Here is a 21,331-nt window from a genome sequence, read left to right as displayed (position 1 = left end):
GACGAACCATAAGAGACTCTTAATCTCTGGAAACAAACTGAGAGTTGCTGGGGGGCAGCGAGGGATGGAGTGGATAGGTGATGGACACTGGGGAGGGTATGTGCTATGGTGAGCACCGTGAATTGTGTAAGACTTTTGATTCACAGAACTGTACCCCTGAAACAAATAATACATTATATGTTAATAAAAAGGAGTAATTTTCATCCTTCCTTATAGCTTCTCCCTACTTTGGAGAAGACAGGTGAGGCATGGCTTACTTTCCCAATTACAGGACAGTTATCTGTGACTCGTACGACGAGGGGACAACTAGTAAGTGGGACAAGCAGGTGGACGCTGGGATTCTAAGTCTGGGACGTTTTCTCCTCTGCTGCACAAGACTTCCAGGCTTGTAGGACAGATGGAGCTTGGACAAGACACTTTATGACTGTGAAGTCATTAGACAGACATTTTTATTTATTCATTAAAGATGAAAAGTCAGGGGCACCTGGGTGACTCAGTTGGTTAAGCTTCTGCCTTCAGCTCAGGTCATGATCTTAGGGTCCTGGGATCCAGCCCTGCAGTGGGCTCCCTGCTCAGTGGGGAGCCTGCTTCTCCCTCTCCTTCTGTCCCTCCCCCACTCATGCTTGCCCTCTCTCTCAAATAAATAAATAAAATCTTAGGAAAAAAAAGAAGATGAAAAGTCAATTGTCCCTACCGTGGGGGGCTAAACTGTGTCCCCTCCAAATTCACCTGTTGAAGTCTAAACTTCCAGGGCCTCAGAATGTGACTGTGTTTGGAGATAAGGTTTTAAAAGAGGTCATTAAAGTTAAAAAAAAGAGGTCACTGGAGCAAGCCTCTTGGAGTCCAAATCCAACCTGGCTGGTGTCTTCATAAAAGAGGAGGGCATCTGGACACACACCGGGGGAGACCATGTGCAGATGCAGGGAAAATGCAGCCATCCACAAGCCAAGGAGAGAGGTCTCAAAAGGAACTGCCCTTGCCAACACCTTGATCTTGGACTTCTGGCCTCCTGGTGAGACTGCTGTCTCCACCACGCAGTCTGTGTACTTTACGGCAGCTCAGGGAGGTGGACACAGTGCCCTCTGAGAGCACGTTGGGAAGGCTGGGCCATCCAGCTGTCTCAGCCATGTGTATGACCCCTCTCCCAAGCACTGCATTCCTGCAAAAGCCTTGTGTAACCGCCACCAGGACTCTGGGGCTCAATGCGATCCAGTGGGATGGAGATCTCAGGCAAACTCAAAATAAAAGAAGGGGATAATCCCCAGGCAGCCCTCCTGTGGCATCATGAAGGGCACCCCATCCTCTCTGTGACAGATGGTTTCAACCACTCAAGTGTACCAGCAGTATGACCAGCCAGACCAGGAGGGGACTGTGCTCCCTATCCCCACTGGGGCAGAACTAATAGCTAAATTCTCAATACTTACTCTAAAAGGTCACGTCTAAAAAAAATTTTTTTTAATTCAAAAAAGTAAGAATAAATAAATAAATACAGTGAAGTCTGGAGGCTTTCAAAGGCTCCGCTCCTCCCTTGGGTCTTGGTTCCTCTGACTCTGACTAGTACAGATTGTTGTTCTCAGAGCATTGCGTCTCTGCTCATGTCTGCAGAGAAAGAAGTTCTTCAAGGACAGCAGTGCTGATGGCCCAGTGGGGAGTGGCCACCCACCCAGGAGGTGAGCAGCTAGGATCCTGCGCCAGGAGCATCGAACTCCTGGAAATGGTCTCCCTCTCACTCACTGTGTCTCCTGCACCCCTCAACACGGAAGAGGGGCGGGAAACCCAACCCAGCACAACCCCAAGAGTTACCTGCACCCCAGTTACTCTCTCCAGTTCTGCCAGAGCTGTATCTGTATCACGGACGAGGATGGTGACCATCCCTAAGTCACGGGCCGGCTTCAGATTAGCCCCGATGTCATCCAAGAACACAACCTGAATCCAAATAGCAGGGACGCTAGCATCACTCTCATCCAAAGCAAAACTCACCCGGGAGGGATAGCACCGGAAAGACACACATTAAAATGGGAATAGTGGGTTTTTTGTGATGACAAGGTGAAGAATTACTTTTTCCTTCATGTCTTTGTTTACTCTTAAAAATACTGAATTACATCAACATATCCATAAACACATAGAGAGATGTACAGATTCCCAGAGACATGTGTGGGTTTCAGCCTAAATTCTGATACTGTAAAAAAATTAAGGATGGATATAAACTTATCAGGGTGACATTAAAATTCATCTAGGGAATCAACATGTATGAAAAGAACCACCCCCCCAAATCTGGAAAAGCACTGTAATAAGGGCAGATACTAAAACAAATTATGAAGCTACAAAAGGTAAAACTAAAAAGTGGGGTGCTAGAAGAGAAATAGACACATCAATTAAATAGAAGAGAGCTGAGGAATGAATCCAATTATAAATGACAATTTGTGTTGTCCGCCCCGTGAGGAAAAATGGTACTTAAAAGATTATATAATTATTTTAACTGCTTGGGGGAATACAGTAGATGCTTCCTTCACATCGTCTTCCCCACAAATAAACTCTGAACCGATCAAATATTTAAATTTTAGAATAAAAAAAAAATCCTTAAAGCCACAGAGGAAATCAGAAGTGCATTATCATCTTGGATTAGTGCAGGCCCAGACTTCTAAGAAGCTCATCCAACCCAAAAGCCAGAAGTGAGATGATCTTTATTTAATAGGCATACTAAAATTCAGAGCACTGTGGCAAGGCTTAATCCAGGGGTTGAGAAGAGCAGGAGCAAAGTTTAAAAGGAGAGAGGACGGGTTCTAGGATTGACCCTGGTAGGGATTCCTGTAAGGATTCCCCATGAGGGAGTTCAGGGTTCTACCCACCAGCTTGTGGAGGGGGTGGAGCCAACAAGAGAGGGTTAGAAACATCAGGGAAAGGTATTTAAGGATGGTCTAACTGCCTTTTTGAAAACTGGAGGTGGGGCATACAAGGAAAACAAAGTTTTAGAATAGATAGAGACAGTATGAGACAGAACTTCGGGGTGCCTAGAGGAGGCAGCTCTAATATTGGAACTCACCCTTTGGTAGGGTGACCCTTACCAGCCTTGTGGTCTTGGGACAATCTCCCAGGGTCTATGCTTCTTTATAGGCAAACTAAGGCAGCTGGTCTAGCAGTTTGACAATACCTGTTTTGACCTATAAAAGCCACAGAGAGGAGCCCATGCTCATGGAAGTCCTGCCTGGGAGAATGGGAACCTGCCGCTGGACCTAGAATCAAACCACTAGGCCCCAGAAGTCCTCCAGCTGCTTGCTCCTCCATTTTTCTTACGTGCACTATCTCTAGAACATTCTCTTTCACTCAAAGGAAGTGTCCACATACCTCACTGGGGCTGGCCTTCATGGTTTCCAGCACGAACTTGTAGATCTGAGGATCAGGCTTGGTCATTCCAATCCTGCACGACTCTATCAGGAAGTCAAAGTGCGGCCTCAGCTGACACAGCAGCTGGGCCAGGCTGCCCCTCTGAGCACTGTCATCCAGCCAGTTGTTGGTGAGGACGCAGGTGGTGTAGCCTGAATGAGAAGTCACCAGTGACTGGACCAGATACAGAACTTTGCTCCGAGAAGCTCAAGATACCCCCACAGGCAACCCCAAAGAAGGGGCCACACAGGGTTCTTCTTTGCATCAACTTCTCGATGCCCAGCTTCTAAACTGACATGCAGGACAAGAACCATTTTTATCCATAAGCACCTCCTGACACTGAGACAGGAGAGTAAGCAAACCAGGTACGTGAAGGGATTTCAGAAGCACTGATAGAAACACAACATCTCTTGATTCCTTGCAACCGTAGAGCAAGAGATTGTGATCTTCATCAGCTCATATGTTCCTGGCCACCTTGGGAGTAAGCAGGACAGACCTCACCATCCACTTTTACAGATGAGCAAACAGAAGCTCGGACCAATGATGAGCTTCCCAGAGCTACACAGTGAAGGCAGAACCAGACCAGGCTCGGAATCCTGCCTTTGGACTGGCCCTCCAGGGCTCCTGCCAAGTCGGTGTTACTGAACATTCTGCTCCACTCTCTTTCAAAATTCCTGCCTTGGCTTCTGGAGACTGCATTCCCATTTCAAAACTAGAGGAATGTTGGCAAAGATAGCATTACTCCTCCGGCTTTCTCTCCCTAACCAAGAAGGGGAAGAAGCAGGGGATGCTGGAAATAAGGCACTGATGAGTCAGTGGTGAGACCCTTTGCATGAGTGAGAAACATGGACATGGGGCGGCTTAGCCATGACCCTGTAAGTCTACTGTTAAGTGGGTAGAATGATTTCAAATATGCCGGTGACAAAGAGCTGGGCTCTGACACTATGTAAATGACTACTGGATGAACTTGATCTCACGTCCCAGACCATTTGACACCCTCTGGGTTCATGTCAGCCAGCTCACAGCTCAGTTGCTTTGACATTTAGAGTTTGAGACCATCACAGTTGCTTTAAAGGCCTTGATTTTCAATCACTGTGACAAGAGGTTGGGTCCTTCTGGTCATTACTAAGTGTCACCAGAGGGAGAGAATTTTGCTCACAAGGCAGTCTCTGGCACAAACTGCTCTAGTAAGTAAAATACTTTCATTTTTTTCCCCAACTATTCTGATAGTGCTGTTTTTGGCCATTTGATAAAACTTACTTCGGGGCTGTTTTTAAGAATGGCTTTCCATCAAAGTCCAGAAGATCTGTGCTCTCAGAACACATTTGGATGTATTCTGACCTAACCCTCCCAAGGGTTCTAGTGCGGCTGATTGAGAGAACAGCCAGTATTGACTCCTTACCCTTCTTTCTGAGCGCAAGAGCTGCCTGAAGCATGGGATAGTTGATCTTTCTTGCTGCAACCGCCTTGCCAAAGAACTGACTTACAGAGAAATTCTCAGGGAGGCGGATTCCAGAGTCCTCAGAACATTTCCTGCATTCTTCTTCCATGAGTGGCACCCACTGTGGAAAGGAATTGATGAGGATGATCAACTGGTATAATCCTTCAGAAAAGCTTCTGGCAGCATTTGCTAAATCTGACCATATGCATTCTCTGTGGGCCAGCAATTCCACTCCTAGACCTGCACCCAACGGAAATGTCCACATATGTTCACCAAAAAGACATGTTTGTCTATGCACATGCAGCAGCACTATTTCCAAGAGCCCCAAACTACAAACTACACAAATGTCCCTGTTTATGGCCTGAATGGTGTTCCCCCAAAATTCTCGTTGAAGTCTTAAGCCCTGGCACCTCAGAAAGCGATTGTCCTTGGAGATAGGGTCTTTAAAGAGGTGATTAAGGTAAAATGAGGTCATGAGGAGGCCCGAATCTGATCTGACTGGTGTCCTTGTAAAATGAGATTAGGACATACACGCACACAGGCACAGAGAGGGAAGACTGTGAAGACACAGAAAATGGCCACTGCAAGACAAGAAGAGAGGCCTCAGAAAAAAACAATCCTGTCAACACCTTGATCTTGGGCTTCTAGGCTCCAGAGCTATGAGGAAACAAACTTCTATTGTTTAAACTGCACAATCTGTGGTATTTTGTTATGGCAGCCCTAGCTGATAGCAGCAAAATGGATTGTGACATGTTTACACACTACCATAGCAGCACTATTTGGAGTAGTTCCAACTGAAAAATATCCAAACCCCAATAGCAGACTGATAGAGAGATCGTAAATAAACCCACACATACATGTATGCTCAGTAAATATACAACAAAGGAACCAAGAATATACAATGGGGAAAGGACAATCCCTTTGATAAATGGTGTTGGGAAAACTGGACAGCCACATGCAAAACAATGAAACTTGACCACTATCTTCACCATACACAAAAATCAACTAAAATGCATGGAAAACTTCAATACAAGACCTAACACCATAAGACCCCTAGAAGAAGACGTAGGTGGTTAAGTTCCAACATAGGTTTTGGTGATGATTTTTTGAATCTGACAACAAAAGCACAAATAAACTATGAGGACTACATCAAAATAAAAACCTTCTGGACAGCAACAGAAACCATACAAAACAAAAAGACACCTACCGAATGGGAGAATATATTTGCAAATGATATCTGATAAGGAGCTGATATCCAAAATATATAAAGAACCCATAAAACCCAACTGCAAAAAAAAAAAAAAATGAAAAGAAAAGAAAAAGAAAAAAAAAACCTGATTAAAAAAATGTATGGAAGACCTGAAAAGACATTTTTTCCAAAGACGACGTACAGGTGGCCAACAGACACATGAAAAGATGCTCAACATGACTAATCATCAGGGGAAACACAAATCAAAACCACAGTGAGATATCACCTCACAGCTATTAGACTGGCTATTATCAAAAAGATAAGAAATAACAAATGTTGGTGAGGATGTAGAGAAAAGGGAACACTTGTGCATTGTTGGTAGAGTGTAAATTGGTGCAGCCACTATGGAAAACAGTATGCAAATACCTCAAAAAATTAAAAATAGGACTACCATATGATCCAGCAACTCCACTTCAGTATTTATCCAAAGCAAACAAAAACACTAACTCGAAAAGATATCTGCACCCCCCCCATGTTCACTGCAGCATTATTTATAATAGCCGAGATATGGAAACAACCTAGGTACTCATCAATGGATGAATGAATGGATGAAGAAAATATGGTATATAAATTTAATGGAATATTATTTGGCCATAAAAAATAACAAAATCTTGCCTTTGTGACAATCTAGATGAACATCGAGGGCATTATGCTAAGTGAAAGAAGTCTAACAGAGAAAGACAAATACTGTACGATCTCTCTTATATGTGGAAATTAAATTCAAAACAGAAACAAAACAAACTCCCCCCCCCCAAAAAGCCAAACTCATAGATACGGAGAAAGTGGTTGCCAGAGGCAGATGGTGGCGGTGGGGTGAGAGAAATGGGTGAAGAGGGGGTCAAAAGATAAAAAGAAAACAAAAGATACAAATGCCAAAATTGATGCAAGATAAAATATAAAATGTGAGTAGACTAAAAACATTAATGAAATTGGAAAAATAATGGAAGTATTCACCTTTCTATAAAAACAATAAAACATTTCCAGCCTTAGACTGTTACACAAGTAAAAAATATATAAATATAGTTTAGTGGGAGAGTTACATAAGTAGATTTCCATTTTAGGGAGGTCATCCCAGAAACAGTGAGAAGGATTGGAGGAAGGGAGAATAATTAGAAGAGAATTTTCACAAGTTCCACCTTCACTATCCACCTACCCGCATTAGTGGCCAAGAACTCCATCTTCCCTTCTGTTGCCAAGATAATGGTCCGTTCCTCTTACCAAAGCTCAACCCCTCCATCTAGACTCCATCCCTTTCTGCTTCAAGGACATAGCTCCAGGGGGTTCCTTATTCCTTTATCAGCAGTCTCCCTCCCTACTGTATCATTGCCATCAGCGTGCAAGCACATTGTTACCATAAAGTAAACCTCTTTCTTGACCTTATCCCCTCCACCTTCTACTGCCCCATTTTTCAGTCCCACTTTGTATCAAAACTTCATATAGTGTTCAAACCTTTTCTCTCCTTGTTTCTTGAACATAGTCCGGACAGGCTTTTATCTCCACATTCCACATTCCACCTTCTCTTGTCAAGGTTCTTGATGACCTCCATGCTGTGTTACTGCATCTAATGGGCACTCACTGCCCCTCGTTTTGCCTGACCCATCAGCTGCACCAACACAGAGGGCCACTCTCTTCATCTGAAACTTGATAAATCCTTGGCTGCCAGGGTCCACACATTCTCCTGATTCTTCTCAGACTGGTCGAAATTCATTCTCCATCTCTCAATCTGGGTCCTCTTCATCAACCCCATCTTTAATATTAGAGTACCTGGGACTCTGGATTCTCCATTTATATTCCCTTTCCCAGTGATCACACTGAGTCCAGTGACACATAAAAATGCCATCTATATGCTATGTGTGTGTTCGGCCTGGATATCTTCCGTCAACTCTGGGTTTGTATATGAGGCTGCCTATTGCACTCTCCATTTGGAGATCAATAAGAATTTCAAGGGCTCCTGGATGGCTCAGTTGGTTGAGCGGCTGCCTTCAGCTCAGGTCATGGAGTTCCAGGATGGAGTCCCGCATCGGGCTCCCAGCTCCTTGGGGAGTTTGCTTCTCCCTCTGACCTTCTCCTCTCTCATGCTCTCTCTCACTCATTTTCTCTCAAATAAATAAATAAAATCTTAAAAAAAATAAGCATTTCAAATTAAAATACCCCAAGTCAGGCACATGATTCCCAGCCCCACAGCAGCAAATAGCAACTGATACTGTCAGTTGGTTCTGGTCAGAAATGTTTGTTACCCTTCACTCCTCTCTCATAGTCACACTTAATCTATCAGGAAAGCCTGAGGAAACTACTATCAAATATTCCAGGTTTGGACCACTTTTTACCACTTCCCCCAATATTACCTTAGTCCAAGCTACCACCATCTCTCACCTAATCTCCCAACAGCTTCCTTAATTAGTCTATAATGATCCTTGCCCTTTTCGTCTATTTATGCGGCAGCAAGAGTGAGGTTTTAAAAATATCAGTTAGGTACTGGATTTGAGGCTTGTCTTCCCATCTCCTTATCTGGCTGGCTGCCTCCTGAATAAGCCTTTTCTTTGGGGTGCCTGGGTGGCTCAGTGGGTTAAGTCTCCCTGCCTTTGGCTCATGTCATGATCCCAGTGTCCTGGGATTGAGTCTCGCATCAGGCTCCTTGCTCAGCAGGAAGTCTGCTTCTCCCACTGCCTAATAGTCCCCCTGCTTGTGCTCGCTCACTCTCTAAACCTTTCCCTTGCTGCAAATATATATACATAATGTCACTTCACTGCTCCAAGTCTCCCAATGCCCTTCCATCTCAGGGAAAAAAAAAAAAAAAAAAAAAAAAAAAAAAAAAGATAAAGAGATCAGAGTATCTTCATACAATGGAGTATCATGCAACAATGAGAACAAAACTAGGACTGTGCACAATGGTATCTATGATTCTCACAAATACAGTGTTGAGGAAAAGATGTCCAGATAGAAAAGATTCATCTGTGCAGTTCCATTCAAAGTACAAAATATGTAAAAGTGATCTCTAAGGTTGGACATCAGGATGGTTAGTTACTCTTGGAGGGGTAGTGTCAGAAGGGGTGTTAGGTGGGGTGCCTACAGTGCTAATTATGTTTTATTTCTTATTCTGGGTGCTGGTGAACTGAGTGCATTCAGTTTGTGCAAAAATTCATTAAACTGTATACTTTGTGCACTTTTCTGTCTGTACTGTATACAGAAAAGAAAAAAAAATTTAGAGTCAGACACTTAACCAACTGAGCCATCCAGGTGCCTTGAATACACAAATAAAAAATTAAAAGACGACATTCACTTCCAGGATATAATTTTTTTTTCTTTTCTATTTGTTTTTTATTAACAAGCAAAATAATAATTAAAAAACAACAACACAAGAACAACAACCTTAAAGTTGGAACAGCAATGAGTCAAACTGCTGCTGAAGTTCCTGGATGTACCCGGGGTACATGCTATCTCATTGCAAGGCAGGACCTAGGCACATGACAGTGCATTTAGGTATATATATAACCAAGAAAAGTCAGAGAGATGGAAACCACTGGAGAAGAGAAAGCATTAAGAGCTTTTCATCAGGCAATCCCAAAGCGCTCTGCCCTTTTCCTCTTCTTTGCCCCTGTATCCTCTGTGGTTCCTGTTCCGGCTGAACTTGTAACAATCCCAAATCGCTCTTTCCTCTTTTTCAGCTTCTCATCATCTTCAGACTTTCTGGAGATTGAAGAGACATTCAAACCGAACCTTTGAGCTCTTTCCTTTAGTTTATCCAGGTTAACCATAGGCTTGGCATCAGATGACAGACCTTTTGATGGAACTGAAGAAATCCCAAATCTTGCTGCCCGGGCAGCTTTCTTACTCTCCAAGCTCACAGGTACATTGAATCGTTCAGCTCTCTTCTGCATTCTCTCCGTCTGTGGTAGCTCAGATGTAATTTTTACCACTTTCTTCTCTGCTGCCACATCAACAGTTTTCTCGGGGGGTTCTTCCTCTTTGACAGGCAGTTCTATGGGCTTTGGTTCTTCTTCCATGCTCTTCAAGGTATGCCTGGAGCCTGTTGATGAGATCTTGTTTTATTCCCTTGGTCTCCAAACCACGAGCAAGACATTCCTGCTTAAGTTCAGCAAGCTTTCATCAGAGTTTCAAAGATATCTGTGACCTCCAAAAGGTTAAGAAGTGCTCTTCAGTTTATGGAGCTTCACCGTCTCCGCTGCCATCTTGTTACCCCCCAGGATATAATTTTTGAAGACAAATTAAACCTAAGTAGCCTTTGTCATAATATATAGGTGACCCTTGAATAATGTGGGGGTTGAGAGCCCTAACCACCCACGTAGTTGAAAACCCACATGTAAGTTTTGACTCCCCAAAGCTTAACTACTAATAACCTACTGTTGACCAGAAGCCTTACCAATCACACAGAATTAACACATATTTTATATGTAACATATATTATTATATGTATTATATACTATATTCTCACAATACAGTAAGCCAGAGAAAAGAAAATGTTATTAAGAAAATCCTATGGAAGAGAAAATGCATTTACAGCACTGTATGTGTATTTATTGAAAAAAAAATCGACCCGTGAGTTCAAACACATGTTGTTGAAGGATCAACTGTAATGTGCTTTTTCAGACCCCATCTGCTAACTATTCAAGTTACCTAGAAGGTACACAGACGAAGAAAGTCAGAATGGGTACAGGGTCTTCACAGCAATTACTAGAAATTCACTCTATAATTCCTATGTTCATTGAAAGTACATTGTACTCCCTTCTTTCCTTCTCGTCTGACAATATTACTTGCGGATTTCGGTGTGCTTATAGAATAGATTCTTAGTAGCCTTTCTTCTTGCAGACACTGACTGAGAATCCAAGCGGTTTCAGATCACTGCTTTGTTAAAAACCAATGGAGGTTGTAGTCACAACGATAACTACTATTTACTGAGCACTTGCTATGTGCCAGGCACCGTGCGAGACAGTTTCTTAGCTTCCTAACAACCCATGAAGTAGACAATAGATCACGTTCATTTTACAGATAGCAAGACTGAGCCCTTAGGAGGGTAAGCAACCTGTGTCTGTAAGTGGGAGCTGTGATTTAAATCCTGCTCTCTGCCTCCAAAGCCCATCCGTTATCCAGTTATTAATTAACAACCTCTCCCCACAACTGGTCCTGTCGAAAACAGCTAGAGTAAGGATGACCACTATCAAAGCAACAAAACAAAGACTAACAAGGAATGGCAAGGATATGGATCAAATGGAAATCTTGTGCACTGCCCAGGGAAATGCAAACTGGGGCAGCCGCTCTGGAAAACAGGATGCAGGCTCCTTAAAAAAATTAAGAACTACTCTATGACCCAGCAATCCCACTTCTGGGTCTATACCCAGAAGAACTGAGGGCAAGGTGTCCCGCAGATATTTGTGCACCCAAGTTCACAGTGGCATTATTCACAATGACCAAAAGATAGAAGCAACCCAGGGTCCATCGACAGATGAACAGATAAACAGAATGTGATCTATCCATACACCAGAAAACGATTCATCCTTAAAAGGGAAAGAAATCATTTCACAGGTCACAGCACGGATGATCTTTGGAGAAATCACGTGTGAAATAAGCCAGGCACAAAAGGACAAATACTGCAGGATCCTACTTATCTCATGTGGCTACAGTAGCCTCATACACAGAGACAGGAATTCAGTAGTGTCATGGTTGCCAGTGGCTGGGGGAAAAGAAGGATGGGGAGTTTTTGTTGAAGGGGTATAGGACTTTAGCAAGATGAAAAGAGTTCTGGAGATCGACGGTGGTGATGGCTTCACAATGCGAATATACTTTTACATTACAAAATTATATACTTAAAAGTGATCTAGATGACAAATTTTGTATTATGTGTATTTTACCACAATTTAAGAGGAAAAACAGGCTATTCTGCCCGGCACAGACTGGCAAGAAATTGGTAATTTCCCACTCCCGGGGCGAATCCTGCGGGTTGGGCCAAAGAGATAATGAACCAGTCTTAAATATCCCTCTGTGTGTCTCAAAGCCTCCATCCCAGTCCTGGGAGGAAAGTACTAGTACTAGGTGAGGCAAACATGGTGGGTCTGCCCTGAGAGAGCTTCGAGTCAGTGCGGGAGATGGGCATGTGGGCACAGAATGCCTTCTTAAGGGGGTTTATGAAGTGTCCCCTTACCTGGGAAAATGTGATCTCTCCCCTCATGAGGCGGGCACTGGAGCCATCTGGGCCTCCTCTCTGGAAAGCTTCTCTCAGAAAGCCTCTGGAAGACACAAAGAAACAACAGCATGGATGTTTGGAGGGCTTCATCACAGCAGCATGTCGGGGACAGCCACTATTCCTATCCACAGACAAACTGCTGTTCTAAGGGCATTCTGCCATGGACGGGGAAAGGCAATGTTCGAGCCACGATCGTAGGCTATAAGAGCAATCGAACCTGGATGAGAGACCACAAATTAAATGACGAATATGCTGGCAGGTGAAGCAGCTCACGGGGACCACCCAGCAGAGCCTCTTCAACTGCCAGTACTTCTGGCTTTGCCACTTAAGAGACAAACTCAAGACTGGATACACATTCATTCCCGTCTTCAGCTCATTTGCACAAGGCATTGCTCCAAAGGACTGCTTTATTAGTACATATTCTTCAGAGGGAATGAAATATTTTTTCCTGGTTTTGATTCTGAACATACAGCTTCTACTTCATTTTAACCATATTTAATTTTTAAAAAGTTTCCTCAGGTTATGAGCTAAATTGTAACCCCCTGCCCCACCTCCAATTCATATCTTGAAGTCCTAATCCCCAGTACTTCAGAATATGTATTTGGAGATAGGGCCTTTAAAGAGGTGATTATATTCAAATGAGGTCATAAAGGTGGTCCCTATCTAATGAGCAGTGTCCCGAGGAGGAAATCAGGACACACACTGAACTAGGAGAAGGCCATGTGAGGACACACGGAGAAGATAGCCATCTACAAGCCTAGGAGAGAGGCCTCAGAGAAACCAATCCTGCCGCCATCTTGATCTTGGACTTCTAGCCTCTGGAACTACTGTGAAAGCCACCCAGTCTGTGGTACTTGGTTATGACAGCCCTAGCCAGCGAACACACCTCAGCTCATACTCATCCCAAGGAATAGCACCCACATAGGGAGAGAGCAGCTCATCACCCTGTCAGTTCCTTACATTACAAAATTAAAGTTTCCATTCTGCTTTCTTGGTAATTTCCCAACCCCCATGGTGGATCAGCTACCTTCACATGGCTGGCTAGGAGACATGAGACGGATAAAGGATGGCATACATGTGACAGGCACACACACCTCTGCTCCCTCGCACCCCTGACAACCCATCCCCACATCCGAGTCCACTCAGTCCAGGCACTGATGTGCAATCCTTCTTAATACAGTGCCCCGGGCAAATATTTATAATGGATGGGAATCAGCAGGCCAGTTAAAATGGTTTACCATTCCCAAGTAAGACAACAAATATCTCTACTCTGGGAGTTCCACTTCTGAAAACAGGCAACTCTCTTCTATCCAACTAACTCTCTTGCAGGTAACGATTATCAACTTCACACAACATGCAAAAAGATACATACCTAATATTGTAGCCTTGCTCAACATTCCAGTAAAAGCAACGGCTTTGCCATACCTTTGCATCACTTGTCTTTCATTTATTTACTTGGAAGATTTTATCTTTAAGTAATCTCTACATCCAACTAGAGCTTGAATTTACAACCCTGAGATCAAGTCACATGTTGCACTGACTGAGCCAGCCAGGCACTGCCCTGCCGGTTGTCTTTTTTTTTTTTTTAAACAGGGTTACTATGTTGTAATTATATACCATCAAATTCACATTTTAAGAGTATGATTCAAGGATTTGTAGTAAATTTACAGACTGTGTAATTCTGTGATATCAATGCGAACATCAGCACATTCCAGTTTTAGAACATTTCCATCACCTCCAAAGGTTCCTCATGCCCTTTGGCAGCTGGTCTCCAGCTTTAAGAATCAATACACAATTCGACTCAACCGTCTTGTATTGAGCACCTGAGGTGTGCAAGACATTGCACTGGGTGCTGAGATACAAAGGCAGGAAAATGTGACTGTATTTTTCGGGAGTGCACAGGGGAACAAGGGAGTCAACACATAAGTAACTATAACATGCTGGAGTAGGATGGAGAAAGCAAAGGGAAAATGATTTTTTCTGCCTGGAGAATGAGGGCTGCTAGCAGAATGGGTTAACTGAGGGAAGATTAGAACTACAGAGAAAGGAGATACCAATGTATCTATAAAGCAAATCAGGCAGTAATGATAATAACAGAAGAAGCAATTTGAAATATGAACACTGTTGGATTGGAAAACACGAATTCCAAATTTTAAGGGGGCTAATAAAAGCAGTGAGCAGTGAAATGGCTATCACACAAAATGAAATTAGTGAATCAAAAGACACGATACAGTTTTCAAGAACAAAGAGTAAAACAAGGAAGCAATTAAAGTTAATGAGCAAAATGATAAGACCTAGGGAGGTCAAATTCCTTCAATAAACAAGCAGTAAGAATTCCAAAAGGATTGGGGCACCTAGGTGGCTCGGTCGGTTGAGTGTCCGACTCTTGGTTTCTACCCAGGTCATGATCTCATGGGTCGTGGGATTGAGCCCTGCATTGTGTTCCTTGCCCATCAAGGAATCTGCTCGAAGGATTCTCTCTCTTCCTCTGCCCCTACCCACCCCCCAACTCATGTGTGCATGCACATGTGTGTGCACTCATGTGCTCTGTGCCTCTCTCAAATTAAATACATAAATCTTTAAAAATATTTTTTAAATTTTAATTTAAATAAATAATTTATTAGTAATTCCAAATTAAATAAATAAATCTTAAAAAAAAATCCATCCAGGATTGATCAGAGAAGCAGTAGGAATAACAGAACACTTCTCTGTACCGAAGAAAGATTCGACACCTTAGATCAAAAGTATACCAATTACCGGGACGCCTGGGTGGCTCAGTGGGTTAAGCCACTGCCTTCGGCTTGGGTCATGATCCCAGGGTCCTGGGATCGAGTCCCGCATGGTCTCCTTGCTCGGCAGGGAGCCTGCTTCTCTCTCCACCTCTGCCTGCCTGTGTGCTCTCTCTCTCTCTCCTTCTCTCTGACAAATAAATAAAATTAAAAAAAAATTAAAAAAAAAAAGCATACCAATTACCAAAGCAAAATTAACAAAAAAAACAAACAAACCTCCACAACAGGCGTATGTGGGGGAACTGTGCCAATTCCTAGGATAACAAAGGGTAACAACCTTTTGTGTAGAAAAACAGGTTCTACACAAACAAAAATCAATTCAGAGTGACATTAGTCTTTCATCTGCAACTTTAGATGTCAAAGATTGGGGAACAATACTCAGTAGACACTGAGAGAAAAAGAAACAATGGCTCCAAAATTGTGTCCCCAGATAACTTATTATACATTTTTCAAGGCAACAGAAAGTCTCAGCATATAAAACCAATGTTTACCATCACATGCCTCTCCTGAAAAAGAAAAAAAATTCAAGGAAGATTTCCAGTCAACTTAAAGATAGATGAAAATAAAATGTTGGGAACAGGACAAATGTGGTTTAAAAGAAATTGGAAATGAAATTTTTTAAAATACCACTTCCATAGCATTAGAAAAAATAGAAATAAATCTAATGAAAGAGGTCTAAGACCTCTGCCTGGAAAACTACAAAACTAAGAAAGATCTCTATATCAAGTTCATGGATCAGCAGACAATATGGTTTGGGAAAAAATTCTCACCAAACGGATATAAAGATTTAATTCACTCCAATCATAATCCCAGCAGATTTTGTGTATAAGTGTGAAAATCGACACATCGATTACAAAATTTATCTGGAAATTAAAGGACACAGAATAGCCAAACAAATATTTAAGAATAAATATGAAGGATATATATTACAAGATTTTAAAATTTATTATAAATTAAGACAATGTGATATTATTGCATGGAGATATACATCAACTTAGCATAATAAGGAGTCCAGAAATAGACATCTACATACATGGTCCATTTGATTTTCTCTACAAGGCACCACTGAAATTTAATGTGGGAAAGATTTTTTTTAATAAATGACATTATAGCAACTGGATATCCACAGGGGGCAGGGAGACTCCACACCATATACAAAATTTGTTTTGAGGTGGATCATGTATTTAAATGTGAAAGTTAAAGCGATCTAGGTTCTCCAAGAAAGTGGGATATCTTCATGATCTTTAAGAATGCAAAAATTTCTTAAAAGGACACCAAAGGCAGCAATACCTGGGCAGCTCAGTCAGTTAAGCATCTGACTCTTTTTTTTTTTTTTTTTTCAAGATTATTTGAGAGAGAGTATGAGAGCGAGCACGAGAGCAGGGTGAGGGGCAGAGGGAAAAGCAGACTCCCTGCAGAACATGCAGCCTGACACATGGCTTGATCCCAGGACACCAGAATCATGACCTGAGCCGAAGGCAGATACTTAACCGACTGAGCCACCCAGGCCCCCCAAGAGTCCGACTTTTTTTTTTTTTTTTTTAGATTTTATTTTTATTTATTTATTTGACAGAGAGACACAGTGACAGAAAGAACACAAGCAGGGGAATGGGAAAGGAAGAAGCAGGCTTCCCACGGAGTAGAGAGCCCACAGAAGGAACACAAGCAGGGGGAATGGGAAAGGAAGAAGCAGGTTTCCCATGGAGTAGAGAGCCCAATGTGGGGCTCAATCCCAGGACCCTGGGATCGTGACCTGAGCTGAAGGCAGCCGCTTAACAACTGAGCCACCCAGTTTTTTTTAAGATTTTATTTTATTTTTACTTATTTTTTAAAGATTTATTTATTTACTTATTTGACAGATGGAGATCACAGAGAAGCAGGCAGAGAGAAAGGAGGAAGTAGGCTCCCCACTGAACAGAGAGCCCGATGCAGGGCTCGATCCCAGAACCCTGGGATCACGACCTGAGCCCAAGGCAGAGGCTTTAACCCACTGAGCCACCCAGGCGCCCCAAGATTGTATTTTTATTTAAGTGTCCAACTCTTGATCTTAGCTCAGGTCCTGATTTGGGATCGTGGGTTCATGCCCATTTTAAAAAAAGGGACACAAAAAAGCGCTACCATAAAACAGTAAAAAAAGATAAATCAGTTGTCATTAAAATCAGTACCTTCTGTTTATCAAAGATACCACTGAGAAAGTGAATGAATAAGCCATACACATGGATATGCCTGAACTACCAACATATGACAAAGGACTTGTATCAAGAACATACAAAGAGGGGCGCCTTGGTGGCTCAGTCAGTTAAGCATCTGCCTTCAACTGAGGTCATGATCCCACGATCTGGGGATGGAGCCCCTGTCAGGTTCCCCGCTAAGCAGGGAGTCTGCTTCTCCCTCTCCCACTGCCCTTCACCGTTCCCCACTCCTAAGCCTAGCTCAGGCTCGCTCGTTCCTTTACTCCCTCTCAAATAAATGAATAAAATCTTTTAAAAAATAAGGGAAAGTACACTTCAACTAAATTTGGGCTTTACTTCTTTCAGATCCCCCTTGACTAGAACAATAATGGATCAATCTATCATTGTTTGGGAGTATGTAGTGTACTGGTTTATGAAGGCCGTTATTCTGTGTGCTACTGGCTTGTGAAACACCCGCAGTGAACCTAGGTTACAGAAACTGCTGCCAAAAGAAACAGTCTCTGAGCATTAATTTGCCTTGAAACAATATGGACAGAACTCTCAAAGCTTCCTTCGGGCTCCTTATCCTTGCCAGGAATTTAGAATTTAGTCTTCTTTGGGTGTTGCCAGGGTGATCTTTTATTTTCTTTCTTAATTTTTAAAAAATTTATTTAGTTATTTGAGAAAGAGTGAGCGTGGGCCGGTAGGCAAGTGGGGGGAGGCGCAGAGGGTGAAGCAGACTCCCCGCTGAGCAGGGAGCCCAAAGCAGGATGGCATCCCAGGACCCCGAGATCATGATCTGAGCCCAAGGCGGACACTTAAATAACTGGGCCACGGGAGCGACCCTCTTTCTTAACTTTTAAACAAATATGCTTTCCCTCCTTCTGACTATAGGAGAAGCATATGTTCATAAAGAGATAAACTGAAAATGCCAAAAAGTAGAAAAATGAAGAAAATCATTCATAATCTCATCTGGGATTAATAATCCCAAACATATTCTGGGATATTTCCTCCACACATTTTTCTGCAGGTAGCTTCCCCCCTACCCCGCTATAATTGAAACCATGTTGTAAAAAATTGTTTTACATTCTGGTGGGTTTGTTTCTTTTTTTCAATTCTCATTTGCAGGTCTTTTCTGACCTGAAATCTCGTTTTGAACATCCTGTTTCTTGGCTTCCTGGTGACGCTTCCTAGTTCATTTCCCAGCGACGAGGCTTTGGGGCTGTTTCCCTAGTTTGCGATTGAGAGCAAGTGCGCCCGCAAAGCACAGGACTTTGTTCCCTCATCAACTTCGGGCGGCGGCGGATCCATTCCAGCACACAGAATTAGAGGGCAGCAGTGAGCCCGGCGAGCAGCTCCTCTCACTTTAGGAAAAGAATCCAACACAGAGGGCAATTTGGGAGTCTTTAGAGATTTAATCACTTAGCGTTTACAAAGACAATGGGTCTAGTCGCGTACACGGGTATTTTTAGGGCCGGGTAATTGTCTTAACCTCTGCAGGCTCTCGCCCCACAGCACCGCGAAACCACGGCTGGGGGAGCCCGGAGGCCGCTTCTCAGTGCGGGGCTCGCCCGCTGGCGCGCCGGCTCCCCCCTTCCCCACCTCTGCTTCGGCAGGGCGCTGACCTCCTTACCTGGGCAGCGCCAACTCCTCCGTGAGGTCCAGCGCGCCGGCCACCGAGGGCAGCGCCAGGACCCCGTCCAGGTCAAGCACGGCCGCACGGAGCGCCATGGCGGCCCACCGAGGCCCAAAGCTCCCGGCGGTGCTCGGAGGCCCGGAGCGCGACGGGAGCCGCGGGCGGCGGGGCCTCCCTCGCCCAGGTCCAGCCGGGCCCCGCCCCCGCCTCCGCCTCCGCCCCGCCCCCGCCCCGCCCCGCTCCGGTCCGGGCCCAGCAGGGGCCGCGACCCACCTGTCTCCATGGCCTCCAGGTATCCCGTCGCCCTGCTAGTGTCCTGACCGCTTCCTGAAAACTTGGCAGACTGTCACCGGTCCGGGGGCGGGCCTCAGAGAAGGGGGCTGAGGAGGAACCAGGGACCACTGACCCTTTAAAGTGTGGGTGGCCAAAAGCTTCATTCAGTGTTTGGATCCTTTCATGTTTGTTGCGGTGGGCATATCTACTAAACTAATAGCTTTGTTGCCCCTCCTTTTAGTGCGTATATTTACAGATCCGATGCTGTCCTGTCCACGCTCCCCTCATCACACACTTACCTGTCAAGGCAAAATGTGTTTCAAGAGTAAAATACACTCCGGATATCGTATGCCTATTCAGACTATATCTATTCTAATCTTTTGTTGGAATGAGGCTTAGAAGGAAATTTGGAGTACTTACTACCCCTTTGTACCTTCTCCTTGTACTAATGCTGCCTAAAAATGTTCCAGCTTTTTTTTTTTTTAAATTTTTAAGATTTTTTACTTATTTGACAGAAAGAGAGAGATCACAAGTAGGCAGAGAGGCAGGCAGAGAGAGAGAGGGGGAAGCAGGCTCCCTGCTGAGCAGAGAGCCTGATGCAGGACTGGATCCCAGGAGCCTGAGACCATGACCTGAGCTGAAGGCAGAGACTTAACCCACTGAGCCACCCAGGCACTCCACAGCTTTGTTTTAAATCATGGATTCCACACTGCTGACTCCTTTGTTTCTGGAGTTTGCTTAGGAGTGTCTGAGCTGTATTTGCCAAAGGGTTTTCAGGCTTCTCATGCCTGCAGTGTAGCTCTGTGAATTAAAACATGCTCTGGGCTCAGTGTCCCAGCTTGCCAGGACCATGTTGCTAGACACAGACCCCAGAGACTTCTCTGTGGAATGTGTCCTCTGTGAATTTATGCAGGATATTCTGCCCCCTTTAGCTAGAAGAATGTTGTGAAAGATCATCAGATACCTTACTGAAATCAAGAAGTATTCATCTATAACTCTTTGTAGCTACCAATCATCAGTCTGGTGAAGAAGAAAATGAGTCTGCTTTGGGTGTTTTGCTCCGGCGAACTATGACCGTGCTTATGTCTCTTGCCTCATAACCTCTTCTGGGATCTCCCTGAGGCTGTTGTTACTAGTGCTTTCTGAAATCCACTCCTACAAAGTAGGAAGCATGAAGTATGTAGTCAACGGAGCCAAATTTAGCAGAGGAACTGGAAAAAGCAGTTTGATTTTGGACCTGGATGACCCTGGGCGACCTCTTTCAGAATACTTTCAGTGTTAGAGTCCTGGGATCAAGCCCCGCATCGGGCTCCCTGCTTGGTGGGAAGCCTTCCTCTCCCTCTCCCACTCCTCCTGCTTGTGTTCCCTCTCTCATTGCAGCTCTCTCTGTCAAATAAATAATCTTTTAAAAAAATAAAATAAAAAATAAATTCAATCTCCAACTTAGACTTCCCTTTGGTCTCCAGAGTTGCATATCCGACCTCCTACTCCACATCTCCTCGTGAATGTCTGACAGGGGTCTCTAATGTATCATGACCAAAACAGAACTCTTGCTGCGTTCCCACCTCTCAAGCCTGTTCTCTCCAGTACATTCCCAGTCGTAGTCGGTGGCACTCATTCACTCAGTAACTTAGCCCAAAGAACTTGGAGTCACTCCTGGATTCCCCATTGCCAATGAAACTGTGTGTTCTTGACCTCAATCCCAGGGGAGTCTGGTGGATTAGGGCAGAGGTAATAGCTTCTGGTTCAGTGGTGATTTGGGGGAGTCTTTCTTAAAGGCCCACCCAGGAGCTCCCCTCTCCACTACTTTCAAAGGTTTTGTAGGTTCTTAATATCTTGTATTAAATCTCTTTCTATTTAATAACTAAAGGGATTTCTGCTGGCTGACGGATATGGGACTACTTAGGAATGCATATATGTATGTGTTTGTAAACATAACAAAGCAAAGAGAAAGGACACATTGACAGAGCTGGATGGGAGAAATCCCCCTTTCGGGAAGGAAAGTAAGAAACACAGAACATGAGGCTCTGTCTTAAGATCGAGATCATTGCGTGTGAAGAGGAAACTATGAAGCTCTCACATGGCCCTTTGTTTATTCATGGCGGTTACACTGGGAACCTGACCTAGTCTGGAGTATTTTATAATGCCTTATCAGTTATGTAACTTCCTGGCCAAACTGCTTAGGCAAG

General features: G+C 43.8%; 1 protein-coding gene and 1 pseudogene across 2 annotated transcripts in view; both read right to left on the bottom strand.

Moving 5' to 3' along the window:
- EPHX2 (epoxide hydrolase 2) overlaps positions 1 to 19,055 on the bottom strand; it is a 60,309-nt gene extending 41,254 nt beyond the window's left edge. Inside the window, exons 1-5 of one of the 2 annotated variants that reach the window (XM_045991437.1) lie at positions 18,867 to 19,054; positions 12,232 to 12,316; positions 4,787 to 4,946; positions 3,346 to 3,536; positions 1,804 to 1,926 (exon numbers count right to left, since the gene is read on the bottom strand). In XM_045991437.1, coding sequence (XP_045847393.1) covers positions 1,804 to 1,926; positions 3,346 to 3,536; positions 4,787 to 4,946; positions 12,232 to 12,316; positions 18,867 to 18,964 — 657 coding nt within the window. In that variant the 5' untranslated portion in view covers positions 18,965 to 19,054. Of the gene's footprint in view, positions 1 to 1,803; positions 1,927 to 3,345; positions 3,537 to 4,786; positions 4,947 to 12,231; positions 12,317 to 18,866 lie in introns of both variants that reach the window. The other variant, XM_045991446.1, reaches the window with a different exon arrangement.
- LOC123932545 lies at positions 9,349 to 10,264 on the bottom strand (annotated as a pseudogene).
- Positions 19,056 to 21,331: the final 2,276 nt, after the last annotated feature.

This window comes from Meles meles, chromosome 2 (genome assembly GCF_922984935.1).
Source record: "Meles meles chromosome 2, mMelMel3.1 paternal haplotype, whole genome shotgun sequence".
Classification (NCBI taxonomy): Eukaryota; Metazoa; Chordata; class Mammalia; order Carnivora; family Mustelidae; genus Meles; species Meles meles.
This window is presented reverse-complemented; position numbering and strand designations above follow the sequence as displayed.